Source organism: Lemur catta, chromosome 3 (genome assembly GCF_020740605.2).
Source record: "Lemur catta isolate mLemCat1 chromosome 3, mLemCat1.pri, whole genome shotgun sequence".
NCBI lineage: Eukaryota > Metazoa > Chordata > Mammalia > Primates > Lemuridae > Lemur > Lemur catta.
Genome location: NC_059130.1, coordinates 87,539,265 through 87,559,716, shown reverse-complemented (window position 1 = coordinate 87,559,716; position 20,452 = coordinate 87,539,265). Strand labels below are relative to the sequence as shown.

Here is a 20,452-nt window from a genome sequence, read left to right as displayed (position 1 = left end):
ATGATGTTTTGATATAGGCATACAATGTATAATAATCAAGGTATCCATTACCTCAAGCATTTATCATTTCTGTGTGTTAGGAACATTACAGTTCCACTGTTTTAGTTATTTTAAAGTAAACCGTAACTTATTATTGATGATAGTCACTTTGTTGTGCTATCAAGTATTTTGTATTCTGTCTAACCATCTAACAATATTTTTGTACCCATTAACCATCCCCACTTTATTCCTTCTTTCCCACTACCCTTCCCAGCCTCTGATTCTGATTGAGTCTACTTTCTGCCTCCATGAGATCAATTGTTTTAATATTTAGCTCCCACATATGAGTGAGAATGTATGAGATTTGTCTTTCTGTGCTTGGCTTACTTCACTTAACATAATGTTCTCCAGTTCTACCCATACTGTTGCAAATGACAGGATTTCATTCTTTTTTATGGCTGAATAATATTCCAGCATGTATATGTACCACATTTTCTTTATCCATTCATCTGTTGATGGGCACTTAGGTTGATTCCAAATCTTGGCTATTGTGAATAGTGCTGCAATAAACATGGGAGTGCAGATATCTTTGCAATATACTACTGATTTCCTTTCTTTTGGATATATACTCAGCCTCAGGATTGCAGCGTCATATGGTAGTTCTATTTTTAGTTTTTTGAGGAACCTCCCTACTGTTTTCCATAGTGGTTGCGCTAATTTACATTCCCACCAACATTGTACAAGGGTTGCCCTTTCTCCACATCCTTGCCAGCATTCATTATTGCCTGTCTTTTGATAAAAGCTATTTTAATTGGGGTGAGGTGATTATCTCATGTTTTGATTTGCATTTCTCGGAAGACTAATGATGTTGAACATATTTTAAATATCCGTCGGTCATTTGTATGTCTTCTTTTGAGAAAAGTCTACTCAGATCTTTTGCCCATTTTTAATCAGATTATTTGATTTTTTCCTAATGAGTTGTTAGAGCTCCTTATATATTCTAGTTCTTAATCCCGTGTCAGATGGATAGTTTGCAAATATTTTCTTCCATTCTATTTGTCTCTTTCCTTTGTTTGCTGTGTACAAGCTTTTTAGCGTGATGTGATCTTATTTGTCCAATTTTGCTTTGGTTGTCTGTGCCTTTGGGGTATTATTCAAGAAATTATTGCCCAGACTGATGTCCTGGAGCATTTCCCCAGTGTTTTCTTTTAGTAGTTTTCATAGTTTCAGGTTTGAGATTTAAGTCTTTAATTCTTTTTGATTTGATTTTTGTATGTGGTGAGAGATAAGGGTCTAGTTTCATTCTTCTGCATATGTATATCCAGTTTTCCCAGCAGCATTTATTGAAGAGACTGTCATTTCCCCAATGTATGCTCTTGGCACTTTCATCTAAAATAAGTTCACCATAGGAGTGTGGATTTATTTCTGGATTCTCTATTCTGTTCCATTGGTTTTTGTGTCTGTTTTTATGTTTTGATTACTACAGCTTTGTGGTATAATTTGAAGTCAGGTAATGAGATTCTTCAGTTTTGTTCTTTTTGCTCAGGATGGCTTTGGCTATTCTGGGTCTTTTGTGGTTCATATAAATTTTAGGATTATTTTTTCTATTTCTGTGAAGAATGTCATTGGTATTAATATTTTTATGGGGATTGCATTAATCTGTAGATTGATTTGGATAGTATGGACATTTTAAACAATATTGATTCTTCCAATCTGTGAGCATGACTTATCTTTCTTTTTTTTGTATCATCTTTAGTTTCTTTTATCAGTGTTTTATAGTTTTCATTGCAGAGGTCTTCCACTTCTTTGGTTAAGTTTATTAGTTTATTCCTAGGTATTTTATTTTATTTGTAGCGATTGTAAATGGGATTACTGTCTTGGTTTCTTTTTCATGTCCACAAACAGGGATAATTTGATTTCTTCCTTTCTAATTTGGATGCCATTTATTTCTTTTTCTTGTCTGATTCTCTAGCTATGACTTCTAGTACTATGTTGAATAACATGGTGAAAGTGGGCATCCTTGTCTTGTTCCAGATCTTAGAGGAAAGGCTTTCAATTTTCCCCCATGTAATATGATGCTAGTTATGGGTCTGCCATATATGGTTTTTATTGTGTTGAGATATGTTCCTTCTATACTCAGTTTTTGTTTTTTTTGTTTTTTTTGGTTTTTTTTTTTTTTTTTTGAGACAGAGTCTCGCTCTGTTGCCTGGGCTAGAGTGCCGTGGCATCAGCCTAGCTCACAGCAGCCTCAAACTCCTGGGCTCAAGCAATCCTGCCTCAGCATTCCGAGTAGCTGGGACTACAGGCATAGGCCACCGTGCTCGGCTAATTTTTTCTATATGTATTTTTAGCTGTCCAAATCATTTCTTTCTATTTTTAGTAGAGACAGGAGTCTCGCTCTTGCTCAGGCTGGTCTCGAACTCCTGACCTCGAGCGATCCTCTCGCCTCGGCCTCCCAGAGTGCTAGTATTAGAGGTGTGAGCCACCGCGCCCGGCCTGTACTCAGTTTTAAAAAGAGAGTTTTTGTCATGAAGGAATGTTGAGTTTTATGGGATGCTTTTTTAGCATCAATTGAAATGAATTCATATGGTTTTTGCCCTTTGTTCTGTTGATATGATGTATCACATGGATTGATTTGCCATGTTGAAATTTAATTGCCATTGTAACAGTATTAGGAAGTGGGACCTTTAAGAGGTGATTAGGCCATGAGGGCTCTACCCTCCTGAATGGGATTGGTGCTGTTACAAAAGGAAGAGTTTGGCCCATTCTTGCTCTCTCTGTGGCTTGTCTTTTCATTTTCTCAACTGTCTTTAAAAGAGCAGAAGTTTAAATTTTGAAAAGTTCAGCATATCAGGTTTTCTTTTATGGTTTATACTTTTAGTTTTCTAAGAAATCTTTGCTTTAACCCAAGGTCACAAAATTGTCTTTTATTTTTTTTCTAAAAGTTTCTGGTTGTAGCTATTACATACAGATCTATGTGTTCACCTAAAAAAAAAGCTCAGAGAGACAGGCTCTCTAGAACAAACGAGTTTCTTTGGGAATAGCAGAGAATTACAATCCCGGATATGTGTGCTATGATGGGTCATAGACATATGGGAAGTGGGGGGTCAGGGAAGCTTTTAGGAGCCAAAGAGAAATGGTCCACATAAGCTACTTTGAAATAAGGTTTCACAAGCTCATTGCCACAGTTGGTGTTTGTTCATTGGTGGAGACAGCCATTGTAAATGTTCTTGTGTGAGCGGCTTATCTGGAATACTGTAATCTTGAGGAAATTCTTGTGAAACATTGTTTTGCCAGTCTTTGTGCAGGAATGTCTTGTAATAATAGGTCTGTTACAAACGTGTGTGAAGGCTTTTTCTTCATGATCTCTTCTGACTGCGTTTTGTTAGAGTTTAACCTAAGTGACTCTAATTTTGGCACCAGCAACTTTGATATCTGATCCTTTTTGAAACAGGGTCTCTCTGTCGCCAGACTGGATTGCAGTGGTGTGATCATAGCTCACTGCAACCTCCAACTCCCAGGCTCAAGTGATCCTCCTGCTTCAGCATCCTGAGTAGCTAGGTCTACAGGCATGTTGCCCCACACCAAGCTAATCAAAAAAACTTTTTTTTGGTAGAGACCGGGTCTTGCTATGTAGCCCAGGCTGGTCTGGAACTCCTGGCCTCAAGTGATCTTCCTGCCTCAGCCTCCCAAAGTGCTGGGATTACAGGCATGAGCCACTGCACTTGGCCTAAAAGACTATCTTTACTCCATTGAATTACCTTGAAACTGTTTTTTAACATTAATTGACCTTATAGGTATGGGTCTATTTCTGGACTTTGTTCTATTCTATTGTCTGTATATCTACCTATATGCTGAGGACTCAAAGTATACTTTTGATCTGAGAACACATTTCATTTTTTATTTGGAAAATTCTCAGTTATTATCTGATTATTACTTCTCTTTCATTCCATCCATTGTCTTCGTTGGGGACTCTTTTTTGATGTTGGAGCCTGTGAAATCACTCCTCAATATCTAACTGCTCTTTTGTATAATTTATCTTTTTGTCTTTCCATGCCGGATCCTAGGGTACATTCTTCAGTGCTATCTTCCAATTTAATATTTCTGTTTTCAAGAAAATTATTAATTCAGATAAATATTAATTTGAATTAATATTTACATGGGCATAATAAGGTTTATACTATTATCGATTTTCAAGTTTTAGATTTAACTTTGTAGATGTTTGTAATTATAAGAAGATTGTAATTATAAACATAGAATGTAAATATTCTTAACGTTGCAAGTTAAATCATTTTTACATTCAAATACTGCTTTTTGTTCCCTTTTAGTCATTTGCAATTCTATGCTTGCAGACATGTTTATCTTCCTTCAGCTATTCCTGAGGTACTGTAGATTTAATCTATTTTTTTTTTTTTTTTCAAAGAGCGAGTCTTACTCTCTTTCCCAGGCTGGAGTGCAGTGGTGTGATCATAGCTCACTGTAGCCTCCAACTCCTAGGCTCAAGTGATCCTTCTGCCTTAGCCTCCTGCCTTAGTAGCTGGGACTAACGGTGTGGCCAACCATGCCTGGCTAGATTTAATCTTTGTGAATGAGGAGCATCTTTATGTAACATACTGGCATAGTGTTGGGTATGATGACACAATTGAAGCTGCCTTAAACCTTCCAGTGGGCTTCCCACTGCAATTAGAATAAAACTCCAAATGCGTTTGTTTGGCCTATGAGGGCTTATATGATCTAGACCATAAAGAGCTCTTTTCTCTTATTACTCCCTAGTTTGTTTAGCTACATTGATCATCTTTGTGACCTTTGAACCCACCAAACTCATTTCCAGTTCATGGCTTTTTCATTTATTGTTCTCATAACCTGAATACTGTTGTTTAGGACCTTAATTGGCTGGTTTCTTTTTATTTAGGTCTGTTCTCAAATGTGTCTTCCTGAGAGGATTTTCACTGACCTTCTTAGCTAAAGAAGTCTCTTCTACTTTGTCTGTTATATTACCTTGTTTTATTTACTTAAAAGCATTCATCACTAAGGCTGGGCGCGGTGGCTCACACCTGTAATCCTAGCACTCTGGGAGGCCGAGGCAGGTGGATTGCTCGAGGTCAGGAGTTCGAGACCAGCCTGAGCAAGAGCGAGACCCCGTCTCTACTAAAAATAGAAAGAAATTATCTGGCCAACTAAAATATATATAGAAAAAAATTAGCCAGACATGGTGGCACATGCGTGTAGTCCCAGCTACTCGGGAGGCTGAGGCAGTAGGATCCCTTAAAGCCCAGGAGTTTGAGGTTGCTGTGAGCTAGGCTGATGCCATGGCACTCACTCTAGCCAGGGCAACAAAGCGACACTCTGTCTCAAAAAAAAAAAAAAGCATTCATCACTAACTTACTGAAATTATTTATTTGTCTGCCTCTATCAGAACATAAGCCCTATGAGGGCAAGATTTTTATCTGTCTGGTTCAATTCTGTGTACCCATCCCTGAAACAGTCTGACATATCAGAATTATTAAAAAATAACCTGTGGGTTGAGGGAATTAATGAGTTGATGTGACATCACTAGGAAGTATTTTTTATTTAGTGGAAAAGCACCAAGAAGGAAAGAGTCCTGAGAGAACACTTCTGTTAATAAAAATACTTATGCCTGGTCCAAGTACAGTGGTGTTTACAACTAATTGATCACAACTAGTTACAGATTTCTCTGTTCCTTCTCCGCTGCCACTGCTTTACTTGACTAGCCTTAGAAAAACCAAAAAAAGAAAAAACCCAAAAAACTTACTGTTCCTGACTTCTTGTTTCCACCGGAAGTTGAAGTCATAGGAACGTACTGCTGGGTGTCCCAAAAGTTGCCATATAGAGGAAAAAATGGGAAATTGTAGCTAAATATACTTTTATTTACAAAATGTTCATTATAAAATTATTCCTTTGTATGGAGACTTTTGGGACACCCTGTATTTAGGTTGGCCTGAGAGTATTTCTGAGGCCCAGTATCTCTGGTCCCCAGAGAAAGAAAGAAAGAAAGAAATGCTGTGGGTCACTTAAGTAGGTCACTTGGGAAATTTCTGTAATATCAGGTCTTTGAAAGATCATTTTTCTTTTTACTATCTCTTTTTGTCACCTTCTTTCATTCTAAAGTCTTCCATATCTTGTATCTTTAACTTGTGGATACCTGGGTTAACTCAGATGAACTCAGGGTTGATTTTAAATCTCATTCTTTTATGGATTTATGAAAATGCAATATAAACTTACAAGGTGCTACATGACTATTTGTATATTATTAATTGCATTTGTCTTCTTTGAATTTTATTTTTATTTATAACTGTATAATGTTACTAATAAAATTGTAGGCCTCAAATAAAATTGGATTTGAGCTTTAGTTTTTTTTTTTTTTTTTTGGAGATAGTTTCACTCTGTCACCCAGACTAGAATGCAGTGATGCAATGATAGCTCACTGCAACCTTAAACTCCTGGGCTCAAGTGATCTTCCTTCCTTGGCCTTGTGAGTAGCTGGGACTATGCAGGTGCTTGCCAAACCTGGCTAATTTTTTATTGTTTGTAGAGATGGGGTCTTGCTTTGTTGCCCAGGCTAGTCTGGAACTCCTGACTTTGAGTGATCCTCCCACCTCGGCTTCCCAAAGTGCTGGGATTATAGGTGTAAGCCACTGAGCCCAGTCGAGCTTTAATTTTTTAATGTGAAAGTTTATCTCAGTGTAAGAATGTAGGTGTATACTCACTATTAACTTAGGGAAAAAATGCATTAGCTAGTTTTAGACTACAATCTCTTGCCCATTCGGTAATCCCACAAGTATTTAAAAGAAAAACTGCTAGGTAAATTAGGAGAGTGGGAAACAGATATTTTAAAAAGTAGTGTTTCAAAGAATATATATAAATGATTGATAGAAAGTTTATAAAAACATTGGTAGATGTCCTGTAAATGTAGTAGAATGAATAGCAGCTAGTCTAGTGTTGTGCATATTAAAAAATATTTTATTAATAGGTGTTTGATCAGTTAATGCCCCAGTATTTGTTTCAGATTGTAGTAGTATACCATTATTTTTCATGGCCACAAAAATTACACTGCTTATAGTTTGGTGTTTCTGAAGCAAGTTACTTTTTTTATATGTAAAAGAAGGAAAAGAAAAGTTTCCTAACCAGTGTTCCCAGGGAAAAGAGGAACCTGACTGGTGTTATCACTATTATCAACAATTTTCTCTAGTAAAGAATGTTATCTTATGGTTCATGGTTTTATTTTATCTTTTCAATTAATTGTGAACCTTTTGGTAAATTAAATTTATTTTATACTCTTTTGTAAGCAAAGGAGCCATAATGTTGCTGCTTTGCAAAGTAATGTCTCAACTGATGAGAAAGTTGTATGGAATTATTTATGAAGAGGAAATTTAAGATAATACCTAATATTAATTGAGAATTTAATACATGCTAGGAAGTGTATTCATTGCTTTATGTACACTATTTTATTTCTTCTTAACTGCAACTCTGTGGGATTCGTGCTGTTATTGTTTCTATTTTACATATGAGGAAAATGAAAGGCTCTGAGGGCCTAAATAACTTACTCAAGATCACACATTTGGATGTTAAGTGACTGAACCCAGGTTTGAACTCAGCTATGTCCTCTCCAAATCCTGTTTTGAACCATAAGAAGTAATATAGTGCTTCTTGAGCTTTTTGAAGTTAATCAGTCAATCTCATAGATGCTCTAAACCAGCAGTCCCCAACCTTTTTGACACCAGGGACTGGTTTCATGGAAGATAATTCTTCCTGGGTTGGAGGGAGGCAGAGCTCAGGCAGTGATGCCAGTGATGGGGAGCTGCTGTAAATACAGATGAAGCTTCGCTCACTGCCTCCTGCTGTGCACCCTGGGGGAGGGGGGCATAAGTTTCAGGGAAGACAATTTTTCCATGGGGGTGGGGCAGCAGAGCTCTGCTGCCTGGTACCTAACTTGTCCCCAGCCCAAGTGTTGGGGACCACAGCTCTAAACTGAGGCAATGACCTGTTTGTAAGGTACTCAGGCTTAACTGCAGTTTATTGCATTACAAAGGGCTCCAGGGAACTCTAAATTCTTTTGATAGCTTGAGTTTTAGTTACATTAATATTTGGAAATACTAGTATTTCTTGAAATAAATGAACCATTTTCTTGGAAATTGTTCCACTTGATGTGAGGATTAACAAGTGTGCTTTGAAACAAAAGAAAGCTGTTGTCACATAGTAAGTTATATTTGAATTGAATTTAAAATGGTTGTTTGTAAGCATTTGAAAAACAAAGTTTAAAATCAAAATTTAAGATGTAAAATTGCAAATTACTATATCTGTATATATATATATATATATATATATTTTTTTTATTTCAGCTCCTCATGGGGGTACATAAGTTCAGGTTATATACATTGACCATGTCCCACCCATCCCCCTGAGTCAGAGCCTCAAGCGTGTCCCTTCTCCAGACAGTGCGCCTGGCACTCACCATGTAGTCATACCTCCATCCCCTCCCCCCACCCCCACCTCCCCGAGTAGCACCTTCAAGCATGACCATTCCCCAGACGGTGTGCAAGGCACTCATCATGTAGGCATACACCCATTCCCCTATCTCCCCCCCATCTCAGTCTGATATCCAATTGGTATCCTTCCCCGATGTGCATTTAGGTGATGATCAGGGAAACCAGTTATCTGGTGAGTACATGTGATGCTTGTTTTTCCATTCTTTGGATACTTCACTTAATATAATGGGTTCCAATTCTCTCCAGGAGGACCAAAGAGATGCCATGTCATCATTATTTCTTATAGCTGAGTAATACTCCATGGTATACATATACCACAGTTTACTAATCCATTCGTGGATTGATGGGCATTTGGGTTGTTTCCACATCTTTGCAATTGTGAATTGTGCTGCTATAAACATTCGGGTACAGGTGTCTTTGTTATAGAATGACTTTTGTTCTTCTGGGTTATATCTGTATATTTTTTGAAAGACTGTGTGATATATAGAAAGTCTAGGAGATTGAAAGATCTGCTTTCTCAATTTTACATTGCCACTTATTTACCCCATGTCTTTTCAGAGTCACTTCACCTCTGCCCCTAAGCTTCATTTGTAAAATGAAACCCCATAATTCAGGGAAATGGGACCTGCCTTGTTTACCTGGCATCACTGTCTGATGGTCACCTGATGAATGGGCATGTAAAATTGCTTTGTAGACTATTGATATAAACCATTTGACATCTTCACCAGGTCATTTAAGCTCAGAAGCAAGATTTGGTGTCTATTTCAGTTATATGGATTCTTCAGTGATCTTGGGATGTATTTATAATTAGTTCAGTGGATTCATTGTATTGTATGTTCTCACAGAGAAGTAGCTACATAAACTATTAATAGCATATAACAGATTTATTAGTTCCAGAGCTCCAGATTAAGTTTTTAAATGAAAGCCTTCTTTCTTTTCTTTGTCAAATTCTTATACCCAATGTTTTATTTTTGCCGATATCTATACCTGTGGAATGTTATTTGTTTGTAGATGAGATGGTAAATGACAGTCTAAACTAAACTACATCACTTGTTACGATTGATGGAGATACATATTTTCTTTAAAAGAAAATAAATGCCTAAAGGATAAAAGCTATATTTTATAATAAGAAGAGACATAGTGAAAAATCTGTGTATGACTGGGATGAGGAGGGTGCTAGATGGTAGAGACAAAAAGGAAATCAGTATCTGTGGAAACTAACCAGTAATAGATTCTAGGCTCCAATCCCCAAGGAATAGTGAATGAATGCCTTCCGTACCAAGCTAATGTATTTTTCACCTCTTAGCTGTATTCACTGGGCCATTGTTTGTGAACCATAAATATCATACTGTGTCTTAGTCCATTTGTGCTGTTATAACAGAATTAACAGAGTACCACAGACTAGATAACTTATAATGAACAGAAATTTATTTCTCACAGTTATGGTAGCCAGGAAGTCCAAGATTGAGGGGCTGGCATCTGGTGAGGGCTTTTTCGATGCATCATCCCATGGCAGAAGGGCAAACAGAGGGCAAGAGAGAGAGCACAAGACGGGGCCGAACTTGCTTTTGTGTAACAAACCCCCTCCCTAGATTATGGCATTAATTCAGTCACCTCTCATTAAGCTCTACCTTATAACACTATTGCATAGGTGATTAAGTTTCCAACACATACTTTTTGGAGGACACATTCAAAGCATAGCATGCTGTCACTAGAGCTTTAGAGGAAGGCACCCTCCATTGTGGAGGGAAAAAAATTTCTGTATCTTTTATCTCCTATTCTCCCCCTTCCTCCCCAAACTTAGGCAAAAAGATGAAAATTTTTTTCTTCTCTTTGACAAACTGTTTATTGAATTTTGTATGGAGTATCTCTTGTCTCCCTAAAGTACCTGTCACTCTCCCCAGTTCTGCACTGGCTGCCAGAAAAGATTAAAATTTATACAAATCTTACTCTAAAATCTTTAGGAAAGCAAAAAAAAAAAAAATCCTATAATATTTGACTGAACATTATTTGTATATTTACATTAGGACAATAATAGTTATAATTTTTTGAGGATATACTGTGTTGCTGGTGTGTTAGGCATTTTATATATACTCGTCATTTATCTTCACAACAGGTCTGGAATTTAATATAATTTCCCCCATTTTACTGTTGAGGCTCACAGAAGTTAAGTGACTTGCCCAAAATCTCACAAGAGTGATCACACTAATACTTAAACCCATATCTCTGTGACTCCAAAATCTGTAATTTTTTTCAAAATACAATACTGCTGTGTTGATATGGGGATTGTTTTGTTTTTATAGATCTGGCCCAACAGTTTAATTGTGCAGCCAGACTTGGTTAATCCTGGGGCAAGATTACTACCCCTAAATTCCTAAATGTGCTACCTTAAATGTAAAATACAGATGATAATGTTCAGGTGAACATGGCTTTCGGCCACAAAGCTGAGTTTAATTGGGGGAGATATTCCCTTCACTGTAGATTCTGTCAACGTATTTTCCCAGTTTACTCAAGGATTCAAAGACCCATAACCATGTATAAACAAACTCTAGTTTTCAGGAAAAATAAACATTAAGTCCTCTGTGGAGATAGCTTTATTTGGTATTGTTGCTTTCAGAGGTATCAAAGGAATCTTGTACATGTCTAGTGAACATATGCTGTTCATTATTGAACAGCTCTGGTTGGGAAGTTCTTTTGTAATTCTAAAATGAGGAAAATGTCTCCTTAATGAAGGGCTGTTTCATTCATTGTTTCATTCACAAAAGTGTTTGAATTAGAAAGTACTTAGAAAAAAGAGCATTTGTAGTTAAAAGAGAAAAATCTGCTTAATGTGAATTTAAATAAGCCCCAGGTTGTAGATCTGTTTCATATTTGTCTTAACCAAAATTATAAAGAATAAATCCTATCTGTGGTACTACCTTCTCTGTAAATCCCCTTCTTCCCTTAATGTCTCATAACTGTATTTATTGTCTTAATTCATTATGTTAATGCGTTTACTTTGTTCACCCAGTGAGAGTATAAATTTTGTGGCAGTAATTTTTATTCTGAGACATCTGTAGTAATTCCTACAGTGAAGTAGTACAGTTTAAGTAAGGAAAGCATCATTATTTTTAGCTTTTAGCTAGACAAACTTCAACAGTGTGATAATATAAATTATTTTATGCTCACCAGAAGTCCTGATAAAATTGGAAAACAAATTTTCATTTAATAAATGCCATTTATTTAAAAAGCAACTTTTTAAAAACAGTTCTTTCATGGTGAAATATTTGGAATTAGTGTTTTGTAGTGGCTATCCAACCCAGTGTTGTGTAATAATGATTATTAAAAATATGATTAATTTATTGATAGAACATAATGAACTTTTTTGTTTTAGGGAATGTTGTGGGCAATTTGGGACATTCCTTCTTCAGTCAGAGTTTCCTTGGCAGTAAAGAACATGGTGGATTCTTATACGTGACATCTACCTACCAGTCACTTCAAGACCTAGTACTCCCAACCCCACCTTACTTATTTGGGATTCTCATCCAGAAATGGGAAACTCCTTGGGCTAAAGTGTTTCCCATCCGACTAATGTTGAGACTTGGAGCTGAATATCGACGTAAGTAGTAAAACACCTTCTTCTAAACCATGTGACCAAGGTGTGATGACTAAATAATGCCTGAAATATTCAGAGCCCCCTGTTTGGTGATACAATTCAGCAGAAATACTCTTTTGAAATAGCTAAGCTAAATTTGGCCAGTGTCTCAGCTTATTTTGGCTGTGATGGGAAGGACTGAAAACATTGAATGAGGAAGTTGGTGATTATTACCTTGTAAACCAGCTAATTTTGTAGTACATTGATAAAAACATGATTATCATCAGAAAAATGAATTTGAACTTAAGTAGCTTTATTGTTTATGGTATCTATATATGATGAGCATATTCTTTGTCACGTGGTTGGAAAATAGTTTGGACAAATTATATTTTACTTAACATACAGATACTGGAAGCTGGTGGTATGGAGACCACTCTCAGTTGGTAAGGTAGGCTACAGAGGAAGAGCTTCCTGGTCCATGGTTATAGCAGTGCAACTGAGTTGGATATTTTTAAAGACATTGTAGGTTAAATGCAAACTTTATTTTAAACTTTATATCTTCACCTAATTAAAAGTACTCTGTGCTAGGAATCAGACCACTTGAGTAAGGTTCTTAACTCTGCCACTTAATGAGCTCTGTAACTTTGGGCAAGTCACTCAAGTTCTCTGATTGGCAGTTTCTTTTGTAAACTGAGATAATACAGTAATAGTGCCTTTTATATTACATTGGATTGTTAAAAGGATCAAGTGATGATACATTTTATAAACCTTAAAACAGTATATCGTGTATTCTCAGCAAGCCAACTTTATTCTTTCACTCATTTATTTATTCATTCAGTAAGAATGTAATAAAGACCTACCATATATCACAAATCCTGGGAATGCAGAAATGGCTAAGACCTGGTTATAGGCTCTTGGGAACCTTTATTAGGAACACACACAGAAATCATGATTATAGTAGTATATTAAAACCTATGCTCAAAGTTAAGTTCTTTGGGAGCTCCAGGATGGGCTCTAACTTGACCAAGAGTGAAGGACAAGTTGGATAAGAAACATGTCTTGGACTTAAGTGCCTCTAGATCGAACTCCAAAGGAGGCATATGAATCAGCTAAATTTAATGGGGAAACGGAAGGATTGTATACAGAGGAAACAACATGTGTATCTTCCTGTCTTGTACAGGCATTTCGGATCATAAGGTTCAAGGGGGATAAGGCAGCCAATAGGAACACCTGTGATTTGGCTCTCCTAAGGATACTGGTTAGGAAGTATAGAATACTTGAACCCTTGCTGGGCACAATGGCTTGTGGTTTGTAATCCCAGTTGCTCAGGAGGGGGAGACTGGAGGATCATTTGAGGCTAGGAGTTCAAGGCAGCAGTGAGCTATGTTTGTGCCACTGCACTCCAGCCTAGGCAACAGACTAAGACCCATCTCTAAATAGATAGATGGATAGATGGATAGATAGACAGATCAACAGATAAGACCCCATCTCTAAATAGATAGATAGATAGATAGATAGAAAGAAGAGAATGAACTCTTAAACTTCTTGAGCACAGAAGAATCAGGAGATACTTGTTTCCCGAATCGTTATCAATTCAGTTTGAAGAAAAATGCTTCCTAAGACTCTGTGGGTCATTTTTGAAAACAGCCTTTTGAAAACAAAAGGCTTATTCTGATCATCAAAAGACTTGCTGTGGCTCAGGATTTATCTGCTACCATGCTATGTAAATACATTTTGAGCCCTAAATTTGACATATTCTAATGAGTCATTATAATTATATTTTGAAAAAAGTATTAGCCATGATGTCTCTTTCATCAAAATTTTAAGCTGCCAAACTCAGTCTGGTCATTTCTCATTTCCATAGTTTATCCGTGCCCACTGTTCAGTGTCAGATTTCGGAAGCCATTGTTTGGAGAGACGGGGCATACCATCATGAATCTTCTTGCAGTAAGTCTTTTTTCTTACTGGGTTTTGTATGGGAGAGTTTTCATGAAAAACAGTTCTCAATGTGTTGTGTGCCTTTGGTCTCATTCCAGACCACTGAAATGGTTGTTTTTTTAACCATTTACCCAGCTTTTTAGTTGCTTTTTGGGGAGTGGATTTGGTGAATTTCCTTACTCTGTCACGGTGAAAGCTGTAGTTCTAGTTATCTTTTTTTCCCTGACCTTTTAAAAAGTTGTGTTTTTTAATTGACATATTATTGTACATATTTATGGGGTACATTTTGATGTTCAATCCATGTATATGTTGTGTAATGTTTAAATTAGGGTAATTAGCATATCCATCACCTCGCCTCATGCATTTATTGTTTCTTTGAGGAGAGAACTTTGAAAAACCTCTCTTCTAGCCACTTTGTAATACACAGTACCTTACTGTTAACCATAATTACCCTACTGTGAAATAGAACACTAGAATCTATTCCTCCTATCTAATTGTAACTTTGTACCTGTTGACAAACCTCTCTCCATCTTCCCCTCTCCTATTCCCTCACTGGTCTTTGGTAACCACTGTTCTACTCTCTACTTCTATGAGATCAACTTTTTTTTTTTTTAAGATTCCACATATGAGATCATTCAGTATTTGTCTTTCTCTGTCTGGAATATTTCATTTGCAGGTTTGTCCACTTTTTCTCAAATGATAGGAAATCATTTTTTTATGGCCAGATAGTATTTCATTGTGTAGATATACCACATTTTCTTTATCCATTCATTCATTGTTGGGCATTTAGGTTGATTCCAAGTCTTGGCTATTGTGGATAGTGCTGCAGTAAACATGGAGTGCGATAATCTCTTTGAGGTACTGATTTCATTTCTTTTGGTTATATACTAATTGATGTTCCCACCAACAGTATGTAAGGGTTCCCTTTTCTCCACATCCTTGGGAACACTTGTTTTCTTTCATAGTTTTGATAGGAGCCATTTGAACTGGAGTGAGATGGTATCTCTTTATGGGTTTGATTTGCATTTCCCTGTGATTAATGATGTTGAGCATTTTTTTCATATACCATTGATCATTTGTATGTTCTTTGAAAAATGTCTCTTAAGGTCTTTTGCCCATTTTTAATTTCAATTTTATTTATTTTATTTTAATATTATAGTATAGTATTGAGACAGGGTCTTGCTCTGTCGCCTGGGTAGAGTGCGGTAGCATCATCTTACTCACTGCAACCTCAAATTCCTGGGCTCAGGCGATCCTCCTGCCTCAGCCTCCTGAGTACCTGGGACTACAGGTGCACACCACAACACCAGCTAATTTTTCTATTTTTTTGTAGAGATGGGGTCTCACTATGCTCTCCAGGCTGGTCTCAAACTCCGGGCCTCAAGCGATCCTCCCACCTCAGCCTTCCAGACTGCTGGGATTATAGGCCTTAGCCACCACGCCTGGCCTTTTGCCCGTTTTTTTAATCAGGTTCTTGGTCTTTTCACCGTTGGATTAAATTCCTCATATATTCCGGATATTAATCCCTCATCAGATCTGTAGTTTGCAGATATTTTCTCCCATTCCATGTTGTCTCTTCATTTTGTTAATAGTTTCCTTTGCTTAGAGGAAGCTTTTTAGTTTGATTTAATCCCATTTGTCTGTTTTTCCTTTTGTTCCCTATGCTTTTGAGGTCTTATCTAAAAATTTCTTGCCCAGCCCTATATCATGAGCTTTCTCTTGTTTTCTTCTAATAGTTTCATAGTTTTGGGTTTTACATTTGTCTTTAATCCATTTTGAGTTGATTTTTTTTATACAGTGAGAGTTAGGGGTCTATTCTCATTCTTCTGCATGTGAATATATAATTTTCCAAGCACCATTTTTTAACAGGACTGTCTTTTCTTCTGTGTGTGTTCTTGGCAACTTTGTTGAAAATCGGTGTGTGAATTTATTTCTGGGCTCTCTATTCTGTTCCATTGGTTCATGTGTCTGTTTTTATGCCAGTAACATGCTGTTTTGGTTACTATGGCTTTGTAATGTATTTTGAGGTCAGGTAGTGTGATGTCTTTAGCTTTGTTCTTTTTGTTCAGGATTGCTTTGGCTTTTGGGGGTCTTTTGTAATGCCATATGATTTTTAGGATTGTTTTTTCTATTTCTGTAAAGAATGCCATTGATATTTTGATAGAGATTACATTAAATCTATAGATCACTTTGAGTTGTATGGCCATTTTCACACTATTAATTCTTCCAATCCATGAACACAGGATATCTTTACATTTTTTTGTGTCATCTTCAATTTCTTTCATCAGTGTTTTATACTTTTTAGCGTAGAGATCTTTTATGTCCTTGGTTAGGTTTATTCTTAGGAATCTTATTTTTTTTGTATCTATTATAAATGGGATTGTTTTCTTGATTTCTTTTTCACATAGTTCACTATTAGCATATAGAAACACTACTGGTTTTTGCACATTGATTTTGTATCCTGCAACTTTGAATTTGTTTATTGGTTCTAGTAGTTTTTTGGTGGAGTCTTAAGGAATTTCTGTGTAATACAAAATCATGTCATTTGCAAACAGGGACAATTTGATTTCCTCCTTTCCAGTTTATATACCTTTTATTTCTTTTTTGTTTGTTTGTTTGTTTTGTTGTTTTTATTTTTTTAAGACAAAGTCTCATTCTGTTGCCCAGGCTACAGTGCAGTGGTATCCTTAGTACAACCTCAAATGCTTGGGTTCAAGCGATCCCCCAGCATCAGCCTTCCAAGTAGCTGGGACTAGAGGTGTGTACTACCATGTCTGGCTAATTTTTTTATTTTTTGTAAAGATGGGATCTTGCTGTGTTGTCCAGGCTGGTCTTGAACTCTTGACCTCAAGCGATCCTCCTGCCTCGGCCTCCCACAGTGCGGGGAATTAGCTACGCTCCCCACCAAGAGGTTTTTCTCCTGTCGGGTCTCTCAGGCAGGGGTCATCGCAAAGGATGAAAAAATGGTAGGAAACAGAAATAAAAAATAATAATACACAGAGCCAAAGATATAGTTTATAAAGTAAAGGTTTATGAAGATAGAAAAAGAGGGTGTCCGGATGATTATATCCCTCCCGTGGAGATATAACAAAGACTCAACTTACACACAGGTATTTTATAGGGCAGATACAGGCTCCCATTGCCAAGGGTAACGGGATTTACATAATCCCTTCTAAAAGGCTACTACAGATCCTTTAACTAACTCTATCTAGGTGAACAATGAGTTACAAAATCTTCTTAGGGCAAACTTCTAAGTTTTATGATAAGGCTATTTAGCAAAAAACAGAGACATCTTGGCTCTGGTAATTGTGTTTTTGGAGACAGAGATGATCTCAGAAGTCAGCATGAGTCGTGCCTTGTGCTAATTACTTTAACCACATGGTTCCGTCTGGGACCAGCTTGGACATTAGCATATCTATTTGATCAGCTCTCATCTCTGATGGCCTTTGATCAGCTCTGGCAACCTATGGCTCTAGGTGAGACCTGTGTTGTCTTTCAAAACAGGTGAGAACCATAGGTCCAGTTTACAGCTGTCTCTCTGAAATGCAGCTGTTACTGACCAATGAGACGCCTTCCTGAGGCAAGGCAGCTTTTGAACTAACACATTTATTTTTTCTTTAAGGCAAAGCCTTATTTGACTTCTGAAATCAAATCTTGTCTCAAAAAATACAGGGGGCGTTTCTATAACTCAGTATTCTTAGGCTCAACACCACAGTGCTAGTATTACAAGTGTGAGCCACTTTGCCTGGTCCCCTATCAATGTTCTTGAGCTCTGTTGCAAGTAATATAGTTAAGTTACTTAGAAACACTCTCTAACTCACATGATATTTTACATCTCAGTAAACAGTAGTTCTAGTTTTCTAGTAGCTCTGGTCAGAAGATTTAGAATCATCTTTAAGTCATACCTTTGGTTCACATTCCACATCCAACTCAGTGGCAAATATTGTCAATTTTTCCTTTAAAATATATCTAGAATCTGACAACTTCTCACCATCTTTTGAACTGTTAATTAACATCCCGATCTGTCATCACTATCTCTTACCTGGGTTATTTTTATTGTGTTTATCTGATCTTCTTTCTTCTCTCCTTGTTCCCTTACCACCTGTTTGTTATAAAAAAGTAAAAAATGTTAAAACAGGTCAAAAGCCTCCTGGAGTAAGTTAGAAGTCCTTGTGGTGACTACAAGAACCTATGAAATCTTGACGTATGTTATTACTTTGACCTTGACTCCTACCACTCTTGCTTACTTTGCTTCATCCACACCGGATATTGGGTTTGTGTGTGTGTGTGTGTGTTTCCCTACAAATACTGAGTGTCTAAGATGCATTAAGGATATAGCAAGAACAAAACAAGTGAGAGTCTGTACCCTCTTGAAGCTTATCTTACAGGGAAGAGACAGTTAACAAATAAATTTAGAAAATGTTAAATGATGATAAAGCAGGGTAAGCATCCAGATATTTGTTTAGTGTTGTATATAAGGAGTATATGAAACTGTTTTACTTCCTCATAAGAGTTTACAGTCTGAATGGAGAGCTAAAATACAGAGGAACTTTCATTATACATTTCCTTATTATTTAAATAAATAGGATCCTTAAATATTAATGTTCTTTCCATTTGTGTTTATTTTGTTACTATAAATCAAATCCTACCATTGAGGAATTCTTTATTCTACTTCAATCTGCTTCTGCCCAGGACTTCAGAAATTACCAGTATACCTTGCCAGTAGTTCAAGGTTTGGTGGTTGATATGGAAGTTCGGAAAACCAGCATCAAAATTCCCAGCAACAGATACAATGAGGTAAGATTTACCATGAAGGTATATTTTTCATAGTTGAAAACATGAATGAAGGTGAAAAATACATAATTACTTTTAAATTTTATTTTTAATTAATTGACAATTAAATTGGTTCATAATATTGTATAGCCTAGTAGTTCAATTATGGGGAGTTTCATTACAGAAAAGCAAATTTGTGACTTCTTTAGCCATTTGTTGTGTCATTTGACCTTTTAAGCTATGATAATCAGTGATAGATTTGTATTTTTGATTAAGATATAAAATTAGCCTTCTATCTGTAATATTAATGGTGAAATTAAAATTTTTTTCCTCTTACTAGAAATATGTTATTTTCAACTAACATTTAAGCACAGCTCATTGTAAGTCCCAATATGACTTTATTTTTTTTATTTTTTTATTTTTTTTTGAGACAGAGTCTCACTTTGTTGCCCGGGCTAGAGTGAGTGCCGTGGCATCAGCCTAGCTCACAGCAACCTCAAACTCCTGGGCTCAAGCGATCCTACTGCCTCAGCTTCCCGAGTAGCTGGGACTACAGGCATGCGCCACCATGCCCGGCTAATTTTTTTTTCTATGTAGATTTTTAGCTGTCCAAATCATTTCTTTCTATTTTTGGTAGAGACGGGGTCTCACTCTTGCTCAGGCTGGTCTCGAACTCCTGAGCTCAAACGATCCGCCCGCCTCGGCCTCCCAGAGTGCTAGGATTACAGGCATGAGCCACCACGCCCGGCCCCAATATGACTTTAAATAAGGTTCCAAAAGCAAATGATTACATTTTGAATTAAGCTGTGTTTTGTAACTATAATGAAATTATGCATACTATACACATATTAACAGAATTATATAAATGATCTTCTTTGCCTATTTGCATGTGAGGTCTTTCTTAAATATAAAAATTTCTTATAATCATTCTAAAATATCTAATGGTAATTATTGGGGTTTTAAAGAGAAATTATATTTTAAAATTTAGTGTGATATAATAGTGGTTAAAATTTGTGGTTTTATTTTTTAATTTTTTATTTTTTGAGACAGAGTCTCGCTCTGTTGCCCGGCTAGAGTGAGTGCCGTGGCATCAGCCTAGCTCACAGCAACCTCAAACTCCTGGGCTTAAGCGATCCTACTGCCTCAGCCTCCTGAGAAGCTGGGACTACAGGCATGCACCACCATGCCCGGCTATTTTTTTTTTCTATATATATATTTTTAGTTGGCCAGATCATTTGTTTCTATTTTTAGTAGAGACGGGGTCTCGCTCAGGCTGGTCTTGAACCCTGACCTTGAGCGATCCACCCGCCTTGGCCTCCCAGAGTGCTAGGGTTACAGGCGTGAGCCACCGCGCCCGGCCAAATTTGTGGTTGTATTAAGCAGGGTGGTAAACTCCATTATTTTTTAGTATAAAAGAATTTTATCCTTCTATTTTGTTCCTTCCTTCCTTCCTTCTTCCCTTCCTCCCTTCCTCCTTTCCTCCTTTCCCCATCCCTTCTCCCTTTTCCCCATCCCTTCCCCCCTCCCTTGCCCCCTTCCTTCCTTCCTTCCTTCCTTCCTTCCTTCCTTCCTTCCTTCCTTCCTTCCTTCCTTCCTTCCTTCCTCACTCAGCCATTTCACTTAATCATTTATCCATTCTGGTCAGGCACAGGGCTCATGCCTGTAATCCTAACACTTGAGG

At 37.0% G+C, this 20,452-nt stretch overlaps 1 protein-coding gene across 3 annotated transcripts in view; it reads left to right on the top strand.

Moving 5' to 3' along the window:
* ZFYVE9 (zinc finger FYVE-type containing 9) overlaps positions 1–20,452 on the top strand; it is a 148,093-nt gene that overhangs the window by 97,278 nt on the left and 30,363 nt on the right. For all 3 annotated transcript variants that reach the window (XM_045548031.1, XM_045548029.1, XM_045548030.1), the window contains 3 exons: positions 11,860–12,084; positions 13,925–14,007; positions 18,691–18,795. In XM_045548031.1, the coding sequence (XP_045403987.1) occupies positions 11,860–12,084; positions 13,925–14,007; positions 18,691–18,795 (413 nt within the window). The remainder of the gene's footprint in view (positions 1–11,859; positions 12,085–13,924; positions 14,008–18,690; positions 18,796–20,452) is intronic.